General features: G+C 54.4%; 2 protein-coding genes across 4 annotated transcripts in view; both read left to right on the plus strand.

Moving 5' to 3' along the window:
• Positions 1–16,260, plus strand: part of LOC123952878 (TBC1 domain family member 2A) — a 107,786-nt gene extending 91,526 nt beyond the window's left edge. For all 3 annotated transcript variants that reach the window (XM_046022493.1, XM_046022495.1, XM_046022496.1), the window contains 10 exons: positions 5,264–5,380; positions 6,535–6,684; positions 7,979–8,158; positions 8,868–8,984; positions 9,679–9,783; positions 10,547–10,643; positions 11,371–11,483; positions 11,844–11,934; positions 12,797–13,056; positions 14,027–16,260. In XM_046022493.1, coding sequence (XP_045878449.1) covers positions 5,264–5,380; positions 6,535–6,684; positions 7,979–8,158; positions 8,868–8,984; positions 9,679–9,783; positions 10,547–10,643; positions 11,371–11,483; positions 11,844–11,934; positions 12,797–13,056; positions 14,027–14,158 — 1,362 coding nt within the window. In that variant the 3' untranslated portion in view covers positions 14,159–16,260. The remainder of the gene's footprint in view (positions 1–5,263; positions 5,381–6,534; positions 6,685–7,978; positions 8,159–8,867; positions 8,985–9,678; positions 9,784–10,546; positions 10,644–11,370; positions 11,484–11,843; positions 11,935–12,796; positions 13,057–14,026) is intronic.
• A 110-nt stretch (positions 16,261–16,370) lies between these two features.
• Positions 16,371–19,183, plus strand: part of TRIM14 (tripartite motif containing 14) — a 28,002-nt gene continuing 25,189 nt past the window's right edge. The window contains exon 1 of the mRNA XM_046022498.1: positions 16,371–18,016. Within this exon, the coding sequence (XP_045878454.1) occupies positions 17,783–18,016 (234 nt within the window). The 5' untranslated portion in view covers positions 16,371–17,782. The remainder of the gene's footprint in view (positions 18,017–19,183) is intronic.

Here is a 19,183-nt window from a genome sequence, read left to right on the forward strand (position 1 = left end):
AGGGACAAACTAGCTGAGTATTTCATGGAGTGTGTACGGGAGCGTCAGTGTGCATGGTGCCTGGCCTTGCCATGGTGTCCTGGAGGTTATTCTCAGAAGGGCCAGGCTGCCCCAGGGGCCGGGGGACTCTGCAGGCGGCCTCCTTCCCTTCACTGTGACCTAGGGCCGGCCTGTTTGGAGGGAGGCTCCCGCAGCCTGGGCAACATGGGCTGTGCTCGGGGAACGGAAGCGGCAGCAGTAGGAAGGTCTGGGGACAGGTGAGCCTGGGGCCTGGCTTGCAGCCAAGCCACCCCTGGGGGTGTGTGGGGTGGACTTTGCTGTGAGGTGTGGTGGGTGGGGAGACATGAACACAAGGGCAGGCTGAGCCCTGGGGATGGGCCCGAGGGGTGGACTGCATCAGAGGAGGCCAGACTGACACTGTGTGCCTGGAGAAAGAGGAGCATTGGAGGGCCAGACAGAGTTTCTAAAGCCCGTGTCTGACCATGTCACTCCCCAGCTCAGTCCCCTCCCAGAGCTCCCCATTGCCTGCAGACCAATCCTGCCTTCTTCATGAGCTTCTGTCTCTGGCCCAGCCAACATGTTGAACCTCAGCCTTCCTTGGGGCGTACTTACTCCCTCCACGCTCAGATTCCCCTTCTAGAAATGCAGGGCTGTGGGCCAGCATGGTTTGTCGCTTTCTGTTCTGTCTTGTTTTATTTTGTTGAAAGTCTCTTCCAGTTCCAGGCAGGTCCTCGTGAAAGTGGCCCATGAAGCCAGTGCTGACTGTGCCAAGAGGACGGCCAGGGCGAGCAGGCCGGGAGAGGACGTACTCCCAGGTCCCAGGGCTCTGCTGCTCTTCGCACGTGACTGTGAACCCGTCTGTTCCCCAGCTGCCGCATTGTACACGGGGATTCTTCACGGGGTGGTTCGGGGATAAATGAAATAAGAGTGAAGCCCCCAGCACAGGCCTGGCACATGGATGACTCCCTGAGTTATGGTCCCTAAAGAACGACGTCTGCACCCTGCTCCTTACAGGTTCATTCACTGGAGTACGGTCAAGGCATGGCTTTATTCACGGAGGGCACCCGGGCACAGTCGCCGGTCAGGTAGACGTCAGGAAGAGAGGGCAGACCCCTGCGGAACAGTCTGACGTCACACGGAGTACATCCCTGGGCCCCCCCCCCCCCCCGAAGCATCCTGAGTGACAAGAACACCGGGTCGTTGTAATTCGCGCTGACGAACTTACACTGGCGAGTTTCCAGAGAGCTTGCCCTGTACCAGGTGCTGTCATAAGTGCTTTACTTGGAGGAACTCACATAGTCGCTCACACCCTGTGAAGTCCTACTGTTGCCATTTCGTAGATGGGGAAACTAAGGCATAGAGCACTGAGGTCACTTGCCCAAGGTCACACAGGGGTAAGTGTCGCAGTAGGGACTCAAACCCAGGAAGCTGGAGTCAGCCTGCCCGCCTCACCTCTTCTACATGGCGCGCAGCCCGCTTGCGCCTGTGCCTACCACCCCTGCCTCCCGTGTCCCCCCTGGGCAGTTGGAAGGGCCCCCGGAAGCTGTGACACTGTTGTGGGGATGGCTGCCCCCCTGCGAGTGCCGGGGGTTGTAGCAATGGCCTCACAGCTGTCCCATCCCAGCAGCTAAGCTGTGCACCCCTCAGAGTGTCCCCCACCTGCGTGGTTCTGCCCTCTGCCCTCTGTCCCGTCCACTCCGCCTACCTCAGGGCAGCCCCACTGAGACTTGGAAGTGGCTTGTCTCTAGGCTTGAGCGGCCGGCTCCGGCCCCCAAGCCCGGGATCCGGCAGTCTGCGAGGAGAGCAGGGGTGGCCCCCTGATTTAGAGCTGTGTTCCCCATAAATCAGAGACCTGTCCCCGGCTGACTGCTGGCTTCGTGGACTGAAAGGCGGAAGTGGCCTCCTGATTATAAATGTCCCTGTCATGACAGGGCTTTCAGCAGCTCAGTCTCAGCCCAGGAGATGGGCTAATGATGTGTGGTAACGTCAGTCCTCTGAAAATGCAGAGAAGTTGCCTGCGCTGGGTCTCTGGGAGGCCTGGGAGGAGTGCTGGCCTGGCTGGGCTAGGCCTGGCCCAGAAGCCACCCACCCCCACACCCGCAAGCCTTCGTGCTGCTCTGAAGGCAGCCACAGGTCTTTCCAGAAACCTTCCGGGCAAAAATTAGGGTAGGTCTGTGGGCCAGAGAACAACTGGGTGTGCCAGAGCAGAAGACCCAGCGTGGCTCATGCCCTTTGACCCAGGAAATGGCCTAAGAGAAGGAAAGGCTGTGTGAGGAAGAGGGCAGGACACAGCCGCAGGGCTGAGAGCGCTCCCACATGGCTAGGGCAGGGCACACTCATGCCTGTGAGCCCCCGCTGGGCTGCAGCCCCGCCCCGCCCCCCACATTCCCTGGGACCCTATGCAAATCCCTCTGGGCTGGGTCCCTGAGCAAAAGCTGCTGTCCCTTATTCCAGGTCTCTGAGAGCCCTTCAAGATCTGCAGGTTTAGAACACATTTTTGGCTAATCTGGGAAGGACCCATCTTTGCAGAAAGTTTGGAGTTTTGTGTTAAATACCTTTCATTTATTGCAAAATAAATGTTTTTGCAATAGTTTTATAGAAAGTTGGGAAAATTTAAAAAAAAAACACAGAAGATGATTAAACTACCCATTTTCCCACCATCTGGAGGTAGCTATGAGTAACATTTTGGAGCACTTCCTTCCATGCTTTTTCCCCCCTCATTTTTTATACACTAGGGCAGACACACACACAAACACTTAACTCTTAACAAAAGCTGTTCTTCTTTGAGCGTTTACTGTAGGACATCCCTGTTTGGCTTTTCATGCACAGTATTTCATTTTACCCTTGTAACAGCCCTGCGAGGAAGAGATGATTCTTCGCGTTTTACACGCGAGGGGGAAAACTTGCAAGATTTGAGCAGGGGCAGGACACGATCAGATTTAAACTTCTGAAAGCTCACCCATGACAGCGTGCAGAAGGGCCCGGAAGCTAGGTGAGAGGCTGGTGGCTGGATTGGTGGTCCCGTGCGGACCTGGGCCAGGGCCCACAGGTGCACCTTCTCTTCCTTGTTGAAGGGCCCAGATGCAGCTCACACATCGCTCACAAATGACTCAAGTCCGGAGTCTTCCCTTTTCTCTGTCTCAATGTATATATGAGGGTATCATCTTTTTTTCTGATGCATTTGAGGGTAAATTACATATTTCCTTGACCTCTACTCTAAATAATTGAGTGATTCCCGAAAGTAGGAATATTCTTTTATATCACCGTATTCCATTATCAACTTCTGGAAGTTTAACATTGTAGTCGTACTTGAACCCACCTTTCATGTTCCAGTTTATCAGATAATGCCCTGTGGAGAGTTTCCCCTCCATTGTGGGATCCGGTCAAGGGTGAGGTGTCTACTACCCTTTCCCGAAGGGCAAGAGCTGGATTGGGCAGAGTATTTGTGAAGGGGAGCCCAGGACCACTGCTTGTGTTTGCAGAGCTACTATGATGCGTGCATGAGTCTCCGTGAGCCAGGGTCTCCGTGTCTGTTTGCTAATGTGCCAGAGGGACCTGGAACCCTCTGTCCGTTCCTGCGGCAGCTGTGGCTTGGAAGCCTTATGAAGCCAGATGGGAGACACCACTGCATCTTTGCTCAGTCTCAGCGGGGCACCGTCTTGGTGGTTTCTGCAGAGCTGGGGGTGGGGGTGAGGGAAGGAGAGGTGGTGGGTGTTCCTTGAGTCCGTCCTGTACCTGAAAGATCTTTGATAAAGACCCTGAAACCATCGATGCTGCCGGTTCATGTACTACGCCTTATGCCGCCGCCACCTTGCGCATGGCCTGTCCCTATGTATGTCGTGGATGTGGGCCGGTTTTCTTCCCAGCTGTCTCTTCCTCGTAGACGGAAAACTGGATTCCAGAGCCTTCGGGGGGTGGGGCAGGGGGGCTTCAGCACCTGGGGTGGGATCGTGGATGTGGATGAAGCCTGAGTTGGCAGGCAGGGGGCCTGGGTCCTGGGGCCTGTTCTGCCAAGCCATGCAGTGCGATGTGTGAAAGGAGAGTTCTGGTCACTGCCAGCTCTAGGTTTCTATGACTGAACCCGCGTGGCAGTCCCACGACCTAGGAAACCCAGGTCTGTGTGCGGAGCTGGAAGTCTCTTGGGGCATCCGTCCTCCCAGCACCCACACAGCAATTCTCAGCAGGCCAACGGGGAGGGGAAGGAGGCGCTCGCTTTTTCTTTTTAATTGAAATACAATTCACATACCATGAAATTCACCATTTTAAAATGTATGATTCAGTAGGTTTTTAATATAGTCACGTGCTTGTGCAAACATCACAAAATCGTTATGCAAAATATTTTCATCACTGCACAGAGAAACAGCATACCCATCAGCCGTCACTTCCTCTCACCCGGGGTCCCACACTGCTTTCAGTCGCTATAGATTGACCTGTTCTGGAATTTTCATAGGTATTAGCCAGGGTTCTGAGTACCAGGTACCAAAAGATGTATTAAGTTGCTCTTAACAATGAAACCACAGCTGGTCATTTATGTGGAATCCTGCAATGTGTGGCTTTTGGGGTCTGATTTTTTTCGCTTAGTGTGTTTTCAAGGTTTGTACATATCAAAGAGTGTTGGTTTTTCGTTCCTTTTTTTTTTTGGTCGAATAATATTCCATGGTGTGAATATACCACATTCTGTATATTCATTCGTCCATTGATGGACATCTGGGTTGTTACCACCTTTTGGCTATTATGAATAATGCCGCTATGAACATTGGTGGGTGAGCTTTTTGTAGGCCTGTGTTTTCATTTTTCTTGGGGATCTACCTCAGGGTGCAATGGCTAGGTCACATGGTAACTGTGTTTAGCCTAGTAGAGAGCGCCTGACCGTTTTCCAAAGCAGCTGTACCGTTTTTGCATTCCCACCAGCGGTGTCTGAGGGGAAATAGCCTTTGACTGAACACCTACTATGCGCTAGGCACATAGTGCATAGTCTATGTGCTAGACCCTTTCCAAACCTCATCTCCTGTGATCTTCACACGAACCCCAGGAAATACCTATTATTGCCTCCATTTTACTGAGGAAGACACTGAGGCCCGGACAAGTGACGTGAGCCCCCCAGCATCACCAAGAGAACAGTGGTAGGGCCTAGATTGACACCCTGCCTGTCCCTTACATTTTCCTGCCTACTCCATGATTTGCTGCCTGCCGAGTGACCATCCACATGCTTATGTGGGATTAGCCCCTCTTCTCCCCAACACTCCTGGGCACTGTTTTGCAGACGGGAAAGTTGGACCCCCACTACCCAAGGGTCTGCGGGCACGGAGGGAACGTCTTAGACATCAAGTGGAATCCTTTTAATGATTTTGAGATCGCCTCCTGTTCTGAAGATACCACAGTGAGTGTCTCTGCGTGAGGCGGTTCCCTTTCCCGAGAGGAGCGGGCTGGGGGCATTGAGAGGTGGACTGATGGGTGTCTGTTCTTAGCTCGGATGCTCCTAACCCCCTGATCCTTCATGAGGCGAGGTCAGTGGGGGGGTGGGGAGGAGGGCTCAGGGAGATTGTGCAGGAGAAAGTCTCGGCTCTGGGACTTGGCCACATGCCCAGCATGCCCACAGCACCTTATCTGGAGTCTCTGACACTCACGGGGTTGCCGTCCTGGTTTTAAATCCTGGTGACCAGGAAATAAATATGTGTTGAATTGAAAGCAAAGTCTGCCTGAAAACCCTGTGTATCTCTGAGGGAAAGGGGGCATACAGTCACCCAGGGGCCTGAGAGCTCTGAACGACAACGGTGAACATCAAGTTTCTGCTATCCCCTCTGTGTCACCCCTCCCCACCCCCAGCTCCATTTGTATGCCTCCGGTACTGGGAGCTGACTTTCTGCTGTGGAAGCCCCTTCCATCCTCGACAACGCTACTCGGAAAGGAAGCCCCAGCTCCTCTTCCCAGGCCCTTCCTGTGGAGTATAGGCCATGACCCCATCCAGCCTGGCCTTCTGGCCCTTTATCTTTCCTCTTTCAGGCCATCCAAGAGGACCACTCCAAAGGAAACACTTTGGCCCTACCCTGTCCTGCTCCAGAGACCGCACTGGCTCCCTAGTGTTCTGATAACAGAGCACAAACTCTTGCTCCTGGCCTTTGAGGCTCTAGCCTGAGCCTTTGGGACTAGGAAGGGGTAGACGACTGTCCTTGGAGAGAGAGTCTAGGCTGGGAGGTGGGTTTGATCTGACATCCAGCCTGGGAGTCAGGCCTGTGGCCCGCCCAGCTGCCCACAGTGCAGGCCATTAAGATGGCAAAGATTACCAGGAAGCAGATTTGGAGGCCTGGGCTCAACTCTGGCAATGCCAGCCCCTGCTTGGGCTGGAAGACCTTGGCAAAGCCTCTGTCCCTCTGAGGGTTCCAGCTGTTTCCCCACTGAGAGAGAGATGGATACAGAGAGCACTCCCTTGGCCCTTCTGCCGGGCACTGCCAATTCTGTGGCTTAGGGTGGCCTGGGTACCAGGTGAACCCTGGCTAACCGCTCCCCTTACCCCCGCTGTATCTCCCCTGAAAGATTAAGATCTGGGACATCCCCAAGCAGCTGCTGACAAAGAACCTCACAGCCTGCAAGAAGGAGCTAATGGGCCACACCCGCAGGGTGGGCCTGGTCGAGTGGCATCCCACAGCTGCCAACATCCTCTTCAGCTCTGGCTACGACTTCAAGGTGGGTCCATGCTCTCGTTTCCTGGGGCCACCCTAACATGACCGAACTGGGCACTTCAGACAACAGAAATTTACCCTCGCATCGTTCTGGAGACCCGAAATCTAAAATCAAGTTGTCAGGAGGGCCGCGGTCCCTCGAAGACCCTAGAATGCTTCCTCCTGTGCCTCTTACAACTTCCGGTGGCTCCGGCCATTCCCTGGGCTGCACCTGGGTCACTTCGGCCGCCGCCAGCTCCGTGCAGGCGTCTCTGTGTTTCTGTGTGTCCTCCCATCTTTGGAGAAGGACGCCTGTCAGCGGATGTAGTGTCTACCCCAATCCATATGACCTCATCGTAATTAATTACATTGGCGAAGACCCTGTTTCCTAATAAGGTCACATTCTGAGGCTCCAGTGGACATGAGTTTTTGCAGTGGGAGGGACACTGCACAACCCCTTAGTCGTCCTGGAGGGGATGAGCTGGACCCTATCCAGAGAAGCTTCCCGCTGCCCCATTGACAGCCAAGCTGGCAGTCTATGGGCCCTGGGGATGGGGAAAATTCATGGTAGAGGAGCCCTGGATTCTATTTCAACTCAGTCTCTGCCTTGCAGTAGGAACTAGGAAAGTCCCTTGTCTTTTCTAGGCCTCAATTTCTCCTTTTGTACACAAATGGGGTCGGTGTGACCACAGCTGTGGCTTTGAAACTCTTCCCTTCACAACATAGGGCTTTATGGAGGCACTTTGGGGACCTCTTTAATGGATCAAGGGTGGGATGGGAGTGGTTGACAGAGCCTCTGACCCCCTTCTGATCAGAAGTGCTCTTTCACCCGTGTATATAGGCTGTGTCTGCAGGGCCACGTATATGGTTGTGCAAGGAACTCTGCACCAGCTCCACAGGGTGCAGGTCACGTCATGGGCTATGGGAATGGCTCTCCCTGGAGCTGTGCAGTGCACAACCTCCGCAGCTGAACGTGGCAGCCCTCTATCCGTGTGAGGTGGAAACTGCTGCTAATAAGTGTGTGAAAGCCCCTGGACTAGCTCATCTCTGGGGTCCTCCCAGCGTGGATGGTTTGTCACTCCAAAGCAGATGGTGTTTTCTTTTTGCCGCCAGACAGCCTGACTCCCGGTTTCCCCTCCTGCCACGTGGCAGCTTCAGCCAGCAGACCCATCCTCCCACCCAAGGCTTCTTGGCCAGACTGCCATCTGTGGCTTCCCTCCTGGGGATACGGTGTTTCACTGCAGCCTGGCGGGCATGCGACTGTGGGAGCCCGGGGCGGGGGTGGCCGCTGTGCTCAGAAACAGCTCATTGCCGCGCAGGTGATGGTCTGGAACCTGGACACAAAGGAGTCTGTAATCATGAGCCCGGTGAGGACGATTACCTGCCACCAAGGCGTGATCCTCTCCATGTCCTTCAACACCAATGGCAGCCTGCTGGCCACCACCTGTAAAGACCGCAAGCTTCGGATTCTTGACCCTCGGGCCGGGGCTGTCCTCCAGGTCTGTGCCGGGCTGGGGTCTGGCTTGGGGGCAGAGGAGCAAGGGGCTGTGGGGGCCTGCGGGAGGCTGGTAATGCTGTGGGCATTGTGGCCAGGCCTTCACATGTGCTGTCTCTCTGTCCTCTTGGCCCTGCCGGGAGGTGGGATGTGTCACCTGCGTTCTTTGGATGAGAAAACGGAGGCTAAGGAGAGGTCAGGTGATTGGCCCACTTTGAAAGCTGAGTTTTGAACCTAGTTAACTCCAGAACTTGCCGGTGTGCCTTAGCTCTGTCAGGAGGCGTGTCACTCCTGCCGGTCGGCTGTGTGACCAAAGACGAGCACTTCCTGTTCTCTGAGCCTTTGCTTCCTTATCTGCAACAGTGGGCTGTCAGTCCTTCCTCTGGAAGGATTGAATGAGATAACTTAGGTGACAGTGCCCGCCCGGCCCATTGCTTTGCATACAGTGAACACTCAGGGATCTCTCAGCAGGAGCACAGAGGTGCACTGAAGTTTGCCTCCATCGTAGCTCAGAAAAGCTCAGCAAAAATAGTAGTTGAGCCCCCAGATGGATGGGAGGATCTCTGGAAGGCTTCCTGGGGGTGGTGTCTCTGGAAAGATTCTCTAAGCAGAGCTAGGTAGTGAACAAGGAAGGCATTTCAGTAGCGCAGCAGCAGCAAAGCCAGAGACCCTAGCTGTAGCCCTCGAGCCCCTGACCACACATGTCCATCCAGGAAACCAGCTGCACGGGGCACCGGGCCAACAAGGTGCTGTTTCTGGGGAACCTGAATAAGCTGCTGTCCACGGGAACATCCCAGTGGAACAACCGGCAGTTGGCAGTGTGGGACCAGGTGAGTCTCCTGTGTAGCCCCACCCTGCCCCTTACTGTCGCCTACAGCTGAGTGCTGGCTTCGTTCACCCACTCATTTGTTCGTGCCCTTACTCGTTGCCCAAGCACGTGCTTAGCAGAGCCGGCCGGTGCTAAGGGTGCTGGGATGCAAACTGGGGGGCTGGTCAGACCTTGCACATCTCGTTTGAGGAGGGAGTGGCCGTGTGTGGGGGTCAGGGGGAGGTGGCCGCTTCGGGACCAGGACGAGGGGTGAGGGTGGGGAGAGAGAGAAGAGATGTCCTTCTGGACAGAAGGAACAGCTGGAGTGAGGGCTTGGAGGCAGGTGGGCAGGAGCAGCCGCTGAGGGGGTGAGGGCAAGGGCCAGGCCAGGCACTGCAGGAGTGCTTGGCTAGAGTTTCAAAGACTAGACAAATCGCTTCCTCCCTCTGACCTCCTCCTCCATCTTTTACAACAAATAATCAGACAAGCAGGGGAGGGCTGGTGTGCTATCAGGGGTGTGAGAGGTGATGGGTTGGAGGCAAAATGCCTACAGGATAAAAGGGGGTGGTCTCTCTCCCTCTGTCTCCTTCCCTCTCACATGCATGCGCACACACACACTCACCCAGAGCCCCTTGGCAGGGATTCCCATCTCCAGGAATACCACTGAGGACCTCCAGGAGTTACCCACAGGCCTTCCTGGTCTCCTTTCCTTGTAGGACAACCTGTCCCAGCCTCTCTTTGAGATGGACCTGGATGGCTCCTCGGGCGTGCTGTTTCCCTTCTATGATGCGGACACCAACATGCTCTATGTGGTGGGGAAGGTGAGCCTGGCGTGGGAGGGAGGGGTCTGCCTGAGCCCCTGAGGCAGGGAGCAGGGCTACCCCAGCCTAGCCCTACCGCTAGCCAGGCAGCAACCAGGGGCCTTGGGGGTTCAGGCTACGGAGAGGGATGGGCAGGGCTTTCTGGACACCGTCTCCCTGCAGTGGGCATGTACCCCATCCCACCATCCTGGCTCCTGGGAACCACCCAGGGCCAGGGCTTTGGTCAGACACCCCAGGCTTGTCGCTCCTCAGGTCTGGGACCAGATGAGGAGGCCCCATCGGTGTTTCTCAATAGGGGAACCTTTGAATTTGGGCTGGAGCAGGTTTTCATCGGCGAGGACTAACTGGTACTTGGCATCGTAGCTCCTCCCCACCAGTGCCTGGAGCAGCACTCCGTCCCTCTCTCCTCTCCCCAGTCACTAGAACAGCGACAACCAGAAATGCCCCAGAAGTGTAAGATCACTGGACAGTCTCAGGACCCGCCACTGCTGACCTTTTTTTGCAGCTGGGAATGGGACTCAGGCCTGTGCCCCTAGAGTTTCTGCCCTGGAGGCATATAGGTGGGCTTTGGGTCATGGTCGGGGGAATCGAGTGTTGAAATGAGGACCCCTTGCTGCTTTGACAGCAGTTCCCTGGTGTTTTCTTGTGTGAGGTGGCTTTGCCAGCCCTTCGGTCACTTGGCCAGGTTTCTGCTGCACGGCAGTGGGGGGCCCCGAGGGGGCTGATGGGACCCGGCTCTGAGTCGTACCCTCCTCCTCCTCAGGGAGATGGAAACATCCGCTACTATGAAGTGAGCGCCGACAAGCCTCACCTGAGCTACCTGACAGAGTACCGCTCCCACAGCCCGCAGAAGGGGATGGGTGAGTACGGAACACTGAGGACAGGTGGGGCCTGGGGAGACAGGAGCAAGTCAGATGAGGGCCCCGCCCTGGAGAGGACCCCGTTCAGGAGGGCAGAAGGTGGATCAACACTGACTCTATGGGAGCTCTGATGGAGGTGTGTAGGAGTTTCTCTGGGAGCAAGCAGCAGGAAGTCGAGGAAGGCTTCCCAGAGGAGGCCAAAAGGGGAGCGGAGCACAGTATGTGGAGAGAAGGAAGCCATTCTAGGCCGAGGTGGAGCAGTTACAACAGCAGCCACAACATAAGAGAGACTGACCTAGGAGAGCCCCTAATCTGTAAGTGTATTTGGGAATAGAAAAAAAAAATGAAAGAAAATACATCTCTGTGTTGTCTGTAAGAAACCCACTTGAACATGAAGACATGGCTAGATTAACCACAAAGGGAAGGAGAAAGACACCATGGTAACACTCATCAGCAGGACACAGGGGCAGGAGCTCTGTTCAGAGCAGCTCGGGCACAAGCTGAGGGGGAGGACCAAGTCTGATTACTTCAACCCCACTTCCCCAGCACAGGGCCCAGCCCAGCATAGGTATTTGCTCATGAACTATCTGTAGACGGAAGGGGGGTGGGGAAGAGGGTGCTCTCTGCTCATGCCCAGGTGTGCACTCTGGCTTCACCCCTCACCCTGGGTCCCTGTGACCCCAGCCCAGCCAGAACCTCTGAGCCCTCCTTGGCCATCTGCCCGCAGGTGTCATGCCAAAGAGAGGTCTCGACGTCACCTCCTGCGAGATCTTCCGCTTCTACAAGCTGATTACAAGCAAAGGCCTCATTGAGCCTATATCCATGATTGTGCCCCGGCGGGTAAGGGTGGTGTGGCCATCTGTGAGGGAGGCGGGAGCCCCTTCTGGAGAAGACATGCCCTGGGAGCTGTTGCCCGGAACCCATGCCCTCGGGGTAGCAGCAAGGAGGCTGGTGGCCACTCCTCAAGGGAAAGGCCTTTCACATTGTCAGTGCAATGTTGCTGGGAGCTAATAAGGGTCCTGAGACCGAACCGTCTCTGCTCTTGAGTTGCTGTGTGACCTGGGGCATGTCCCTTTGCTCTCTTGGCCTTGGTTTCTTCGGCTCCTAGGTGGGGAAATCCTGGACCCCAGTTCCCTTAGGGCCCTCCCATCTGGGCGGCCCCTTTGCCACCGCAGTCCTCACTCCTGGCTTCTCCTACAGTCGGAGTCTTACCAAGAGGACATCTACCCGCCTACGGCAGGAGCCCGGCCCTCGCTGACAGCCCAGGAGTGGCTCTGTGGGATGAATAAAGGTGAGGGGGGCAGACAGAAGGCCCCATGCAAATGTGAGGTGAAATGGAATGTCCAGTAGTCCCAGGTAGCTGAGAAGGGTTTGGCCTACAGTTGTATTCTCCCATAACCCCTTGTCCTTGACAGTGAGTCCCCAGTGGCTAGGATGGTCCCATATGGGTCTGAGAATGGAGGGTTTATCCTAAGTGGCTCAGGAAAGTCTTTCCAAATCAAGGCATTCTGCTCCATGGAACTCTTCTTGAGACTCCAGACTGTGCAGCGTGAGTGGGTAGTCTAGGCCCCAAGCCCTTGCCCATCCTTCTCCCCACCTTTACAATTACTTTTCAACCTAAGAGACCCTCTAGGCAGCAGGTCCCCACTGCCCACCCCCGCTCCAGGCCCTTCCTTCCTGTGCTGACACCCTCCCTGCCCTGTCCACCTAAGGGCTACCCCAGAGGAGGCAATGTGTGCTCTTGGCCCCACCCCAGCAGCTGCCTCTTCCTTTGGGTGACACTTGGTCTGTTCCTCTCTGGACTTCTCTCCTTTTCTGTGACTGCTACCTTGGCACCCACCCCCTGCCCCCAGCTTCTCAGGGCTGTTGGGAGGATTCATGAACTGGTAGAAGGCAAAGCATATAGGACTGTCCCTGCAAAGCGAGGACAAGTCTTCACTGGAGCCATTCGCAGTGTTTGGGGGCAGCTGCAGGGTGTGCACTCAGCTGCCCTGGCAAACCAGGCCTCGCTTAGATGATCCTGTGGGGATGTGTTTGCAATCTGGGTGCCCCAGTGTGGGGGCTGGTTCCTGTCTGCATGCGGCCAGAGCTCCACTCCTGTCCATCTGCTCTTGAGCCCTCTGTCCTCACACAGCCCTTTGCTTCCCTCCCAGGCCCAGTCATGGTGTCCCTGAGGCCCTGCTCCGAGCTCCTGAGCCCGCAGCCACTGCTCCCAGAGACACCCCTCTCCGTCTCCAAGGCCCCCTCCAATCAAACAGAGAAGGTGGTTGTAGAAGATGGCCGGAGAGTCTTCTCCCGGCTGGAGGAGAAGGTGCCCAGGCAGGGAGCAGCAGAACACAGGCTGGAAGAGAAGACACCTCGGCTCACCAACGGCTTCGACATGGAGTGCCCTCCACCAAAGACAGAGAACGAGGTGGGAGTGAGGGGGGCAGTGCATGCTCTGGGGTGGTCAGGAGAAAGTGAGCGGTGAAGACAGCCAGCTGTGGGGCCTGGCCTGGCCTCTTGACTTGCTTTGTGACCTCATTCACCAAACAGGCAGTGAGCACTATGGTCTGCCAAGATGGAGGGTGTATATCCAGATGGCAGAAAACCGTCTGCAAGATGCGGAGGGTTTGATTCCATGTTAGAGTTCCTCCCAGCTCTGACCCTAGGATTTTCTGTTTCAGAGTCAACATTTGTTAAGCACCCGCCACGTCCCAGGTCCTGTGGTAGGCACTATGGCTTATGACCTGACTGAATTTTCTCCCCAGCCCTGGGGGTCAGTTTGTAGTGTCTAAAAACACAGGGGCCGGCACCTTACAGAGGAGTCCTGGTCCTGCCTCTGCTGAGCACTGACGGGAGGACCTCAGAGCCAGGGGCTGAATCTCTCTTGACCTCAGCGGCAGGGGGCGGGGGGAGGGGTGCTTACACTACCACCCCCGTCGGGGTGCAAAGATCCTCAGGGGAGCACCCAGCATCTCCAACGGTTCCCTACGCCGCAGCGATGACGCTAACGCCCAGGTTCATCTTCTGACCCCCGTTCCTAGAGGAGGACATTAAAACTTAGAGAGGCTAAGTAACTTGCCTGAGGTCACGTCATTTAGCTAGTTTAGCGGTGAAAACTGTAGCCTCCAGACTTCAGGGCCAAACATCCTTTCCTCTATCCCACAGGGCATCTAAGGAGGCAAAAAAAAAAAAAAAAAAAGTCTGACACATCGAGTCATTTAAGACTTCATTTACTGGGTGAAGAAATGGTTTTATAAAGTTCTGTGCAGCGGCCGCTCCCTTGAGCCTCCACGTGTCTGTGTGGAAAGGGGGCGGTGGTTTGTCCTTCCTGCGGGTGTTCTGGCCCCTCACATCTGGGGACACCGCGTGATCTCTCCCTCTGTTCTGCGCTTTCCCAGCTGCTGCAGATGTTCTATCGACAACAGGAGGAGATCCGAAGGCTCCGGGAGCTGCTGACCCAGCGCGAAGTGCAGGCCAAGCAGTTGGAGCTGGAGGTCCAGAACTCGCGCATGGGCTCACAGAGGTTCTGAGCAGAGCGCGCTGCCCTCCCCGCCCTCAGGGACACCACTTGGCTCCATGGGGAGGTCCAGAACCAAACCACAAGTCCCCCAAGAACAACCACTATTTCTATATTTTTTACCAGAAAACGAAAACTCTCGGTTGCTGGAAGACTCTAGTGGGAGGGGTGTGGTGCCGTTTTTCTACTTGCCTTCACAAAACAAGTGTCTGAATTGACTCTTTTTAGACAATAACTTGCCTTCTGTTTGTTCTGTGTTTAAGGGTCCACGGCGAGCTGTAACTTCTCCAGGGAAAGAACACTATAAAGTTAGAGCTGGAAGGACCCAAGAGGGGAAGCTGCCTGTGATTTTCAAACTGTCCACAGGGTGGGAGGAAGCCTAAGCAGGAGGGCTGTGCCCCCCCGACCCCGTTCCAACTAGACAGCTCCCCTTCTTTCTGATTTATATATTGGATTCCATGGAATACATAGTTCTGTTTCTGAAAAAAACATTGAGAAGTTTGAAAAGCAGTGATCTGGCCCGATTCCTCATTTTACAGGTGGGGAAACTGAGGCCCAGAGAGAGACGAATGATCAGGGTCCACAGAGGGTTCATGGCAGGGCTGGGTCAAGCTTCTGGTCTGCTGATCTGTCTTTCTGCTGCTCCTGGTCTGATGCAGCTCTCAGCCCGCAGGGCAGGAATCTGTTTATTCTGGGCTCAGCAGTGACCTCTTACAGGTCCTTCCCTCTCTGGTCTCAGTTTCTCCATCTGAACCTGGGGACCCTGGGGTGTGCTGCCCTCTACAGGATCTGCCACCTGAGACAAGAAGCTGTGGCCTTGACCTGAGGAAAACTACCCATAGCACAATGATCTGGGTGGGCTGTAGGAAGTCACAAGACACTGGTGAACCAGCAGAGGAAGTTCAGCTGTGGGGAAATAAGTCAAGCTTTGGCCAGTGCTAGAACACAGAGAGGAGGCCCACACCATCCTCTCTTCAATCGCAATCAGCCAAGTGTGGACAGACACTTATCTCTTTTGTGGGAGAGCAGACATCAGGGTGGTTCCTGTGATCACTGATGGCCACCCCGGAAGCCCTCTGGCCACAGAGCCTGTCCGCTCCAGGATAGAGGCAGGTAGATTTCGGTCTAGGAGGTACGGAGCCCCAGCCCTGTGGGATGCCCGCAGAACCCCGTGGCCACCCCCTTCTGGAGAGGGATGAGCTCCCCTGAGTGGGGCTGCCTCTCCCACCTCATGAGCAGTCAGCTCTCCACAGTTTACAAAGCTCTTCCACCTCCACTCCCTGGCATGTCCAGCTCTAACTCTAACAGGGGCCAGGTGGTCATCGCCCCCTGGTCAGAATGATGACACTATCCCCATGTCATTCTCAGAGAGGGAAGAAGGATCACGCCCACAGGCACTGGCCGCAAACAGCCGGAATTGGGGCTGAGTCTGAGGAGACTCCCGAAGGCTCCTCTGTGCAGAACCTTCTCAGGCTCTTAAGGGACCCAGACCTCATGCTTAAAAACAATGTGAAGGCGTCTGTGAACAAACTTGTTTTTTGGGTTTGCTTTTTTTTAAACGAGAGTAAATTATTTAAATTATTTCACAGCAAGGGAGAGGGATAGGTAATTTTTATCAAATATTTTTTTAAGCCATTTTTTAAAATTGCGTTTTTGTTTATGTTCTTGACTGATGAAGCAGAGGTTGCCCAGCATCTGCAGGGCCAGGCCTGCACACTCAGGGCAAAGCAGAATGTGCACTCATCTCTTTAGTCCGTCCTCCGGAAGGCCCCTGACTGTTCACTCAGGAGTTTTCTGAGAATGAAGACAGCACTGGGAGATGAGCGCTGGGGCATATCCACCTTAGCTCTACAATAAATGTTCTTCCTGGAACTAAATTTAAGATTGTATCATAGAAGGAAGAAGGAAATCAAAAATAGATCTATGCTTTTAATATGAAACCGTGCCTGAAATAGTCTGATTGTTTTAATGTTGTTTCTGAAATTCCTTTTACCTTTGTAAAAAAAAAAAAAAATTTAAGAAATAAAAATGAAAATAAATAGATGTGAAATCGCGCAATGGAAAGAATGTACCAAAATAATAAACAACATCTGCCTAGACATTTTAATACCTGAAGCTTTCCCTTTTCTTGATTTGTTCTACAAATACCAATTAAATTATCTACTTGTTTGGACCAGAGACCAAGCTGGGAAACAGATAAAACAGACTTGGTCCCTGCCCTCTGAAGTTTTTAGTCATGCTTGGAAGGAAGATGAGGGCCAGGTTAGGGGAAGTGTGGGCTGCTCTGGGTGAATAAGCAAGGTGGGCTTCCTGGAGGAGGTGAAATTTAGGCAGACACCTGAAGGATAAATAGAAGCAAGCAGGGCAAAGGGTATTGTGGGGAAAGAGGTCCCAAGCAGAAAAAACTGTCTATTCCTGGTCTGGAAACAAGCAAAAGGTAGAGCATAGACAGGGCAGGGACCAAAGGTATTAAGAGCCAAGGATAGGAACTGAGAATTTTTTTCCAACTTTATTGAGATACGATTGACAAAAGTTGTATATACTTAGATTGTACATGATTTTTAAAGATGTACAATGTGATGATTTAATATATGTATACCTTGTGAAATGATTACCATCAAGTTAATTAACACATTATCTCACATAGTGTGCAGTGAGAACACATTTCAAGTATAGTATTATTAACTAGAGACACCAGGCTGTACCTTAGATCCCCCAAACTTGGGCGTCTCATAGCTAAAAGTCTGTACTCTTTTCCCCCACCTCCAAAGCCCCTCCGCAACCACCATTCCACGCTGTTGCTAGGAGTTCAACTGTTTTGATTTTGTTTGGGGTTTTTTTGGTTGGTTGTTGTTTGTTTGTTTGGTGTTTTTTTGTTTTTTGTTCTTTGTTTTTGTTTTTTGATTCCACATCTATGTGAAAGAAACAGTATTTGTTTTTCTCTGCCTGGCTTATTTCACTAAGCATCAAGTCTGCCAAACTCACCCAGGTGGCAAATGGCAGGATTTCCTTTTTTGGGTCTGAGCAACGTTCCACCATATATACACACAGCATTCATTCACAGACGGACACTGGTGGTTTCCATGCCTTGGCTGTTGTGAATAACGCTGCAAGGCACCCCGGAGTGCAGGTGGCTCTCCCAGATACTGACTTAGTAATCTTCCTGTATGTACCCAGAAGGGAGATGGCTTGATCATGGGGTGGGTCCATTTTTCACTTTTTTGAGGAAACTCCACGGTGTTCTTCAGGTTGGCTGTACTAATTTACATTTGGTGGAGGCCGAGACAGCCTGGGGCGATCGGAATTTCTAGGATTCTGACAACTGGGAGAACGGTGATTTCTCCCGGGGAAAGGGCAGAGAGAATCAAGGCAAAGTGGATCCGGCTGCGGCCACCTCCCAGGCGCGAGGCCAGGTCCGAGCCCTCCACGCCGCGGAAGGGGCCAGCGCAGGTCGGGTTAGAGAGCGGCCCACGGGGCCATAGGGCACCGATGTCGCCGCTACCCGGGCCGGGCGTGCGCAGCCGTCCTTCCTGCGGGAGCTGGGCCTGCCCGGAGCCAACCCCGCCCCGCCGCCCCGCTTTCGATTCTCCGCGGGAGCCCCTCCCCCGCACCGCGGCCGCCGGGACCCGAGGGCTGAATGGCCGGCGCAGGCGCGCGGAGCGGGACACCTGGGGGGCCGGGAACACCTGGGGGGCCGGGGCAGCCGGAGCGCGAGGACGCGAGCGGCTGGCGCTGCCCGGAGCATGGCGACCGCGTGGCCGAGCTCTACTGTCGCCAATGCCGCCGTTGCGTGTGCGCGCTCTGCCCGGTGCTGGGCGCGCACCGCGGCCACCCGGTCGGCCTGGCTCTGGAAGAGGCGGTGCAAGTGCAGGTGGGGACCGGGGCGGCGCGCGGGGAGTGCAACGGGCGGGGAGGCGCGCGCAGGGTTGGCGGCCGGTTCCTGGTTAGGCCTGGAGCCGCAGGGAGTCCCACCTGTTGTTGCCAACGATCAGTTAAGCTTCAGAAGAGGTGGGTTTGGGAGTGAGAACTTGGACGCCCTGGCTGATACGCAGATGTCCTTGACCTCGTCCACCTCGCGGGTCCACCACACTGCTCTTGGGCTGGAAGAAGATCTGCCGGTTAATACGGATGAAAAGCCATACAGACACCTCTGGGTTTCTCTCCTGAAGTTCACAGTCAGGGCCTGAGGACTGCTTGATTGACTGCCGTAGGAGCGGCCTCCAGCGACCCACTCCTGCCCTTCCCCTCCACCCTTCCTCGCCATGGCATTTCCCTTCCACGCATTTAACAGCCTGGTGGGGAGCTGTGACAGCCATTTTACTGATAAGAAAAGGAAAACTCGAAGCTGAGGCTGCCTTTGACCCCAGGATTCCACAGCTGGGTTGTCCCCACTGGCTTCTCATCTTGGAGCCCTCACCTGTGCATAATCCTAATAGTGGTCAGGGGCTCTCAACTCTTGTTTTGGCCTTGAGGACAACTCATTCTGTGGCTCTGGTCAAATCTGTCTGCCCCCCCTGGGATAGGCAGGCCCTCCTGTCTCTGACAGATGTAGATTCTACCACTTCCTCCTCCAGGAAGTCTTCTGTGATTAATGACCTTTCTCTTCACATTGCGACAACCTTGGAGCTGGATGAAAATGGGCCCTGTGGGAGCTGGTCCAGCTGGTGGAGTCCTGGGTTTAAGGCCCACCTCTGCCTCCAAGGTCTTCCTTTTCTTATCTATATAATGGTTGTAATAGTAATAGCTCCTCAGAGGCTGTTTCCAGAGTTCACATGGCTGCTTTCCAGAGATAGGGCTTGGGTCCACCCACCCACCTACCTACCTCCCCACCTACGTACTCATTTTGAGTTCACACACCTACGTACTCACCTGTTTATCCATCATCCTTCCATCCACTCATCAGACATCCATTCAGCACATACTTTGTGCCATGAGCTAAGGAACAGATCGATTCTTCCTGGATCTGGAGGTATTCCCTGGCTGGTGGGATGAGAACAGATGGTGATAATATAGTGTGATAAGTATTGTAATTGGGAAG

The sequence above is a fragment of the Meles meles genome, chromosome 11 (assembly GCF_922984935.1).
Source record: "Meles meles chromosome 11, mMelMel3.1 paternal haplotype, whole genome shotgun sequence".
NCBI classification, from domain to species: Eukaryota; Metazoa; Chordata; class Mammalia; order Carnivora; family Mustelidae; genus Meles; species Meles meles.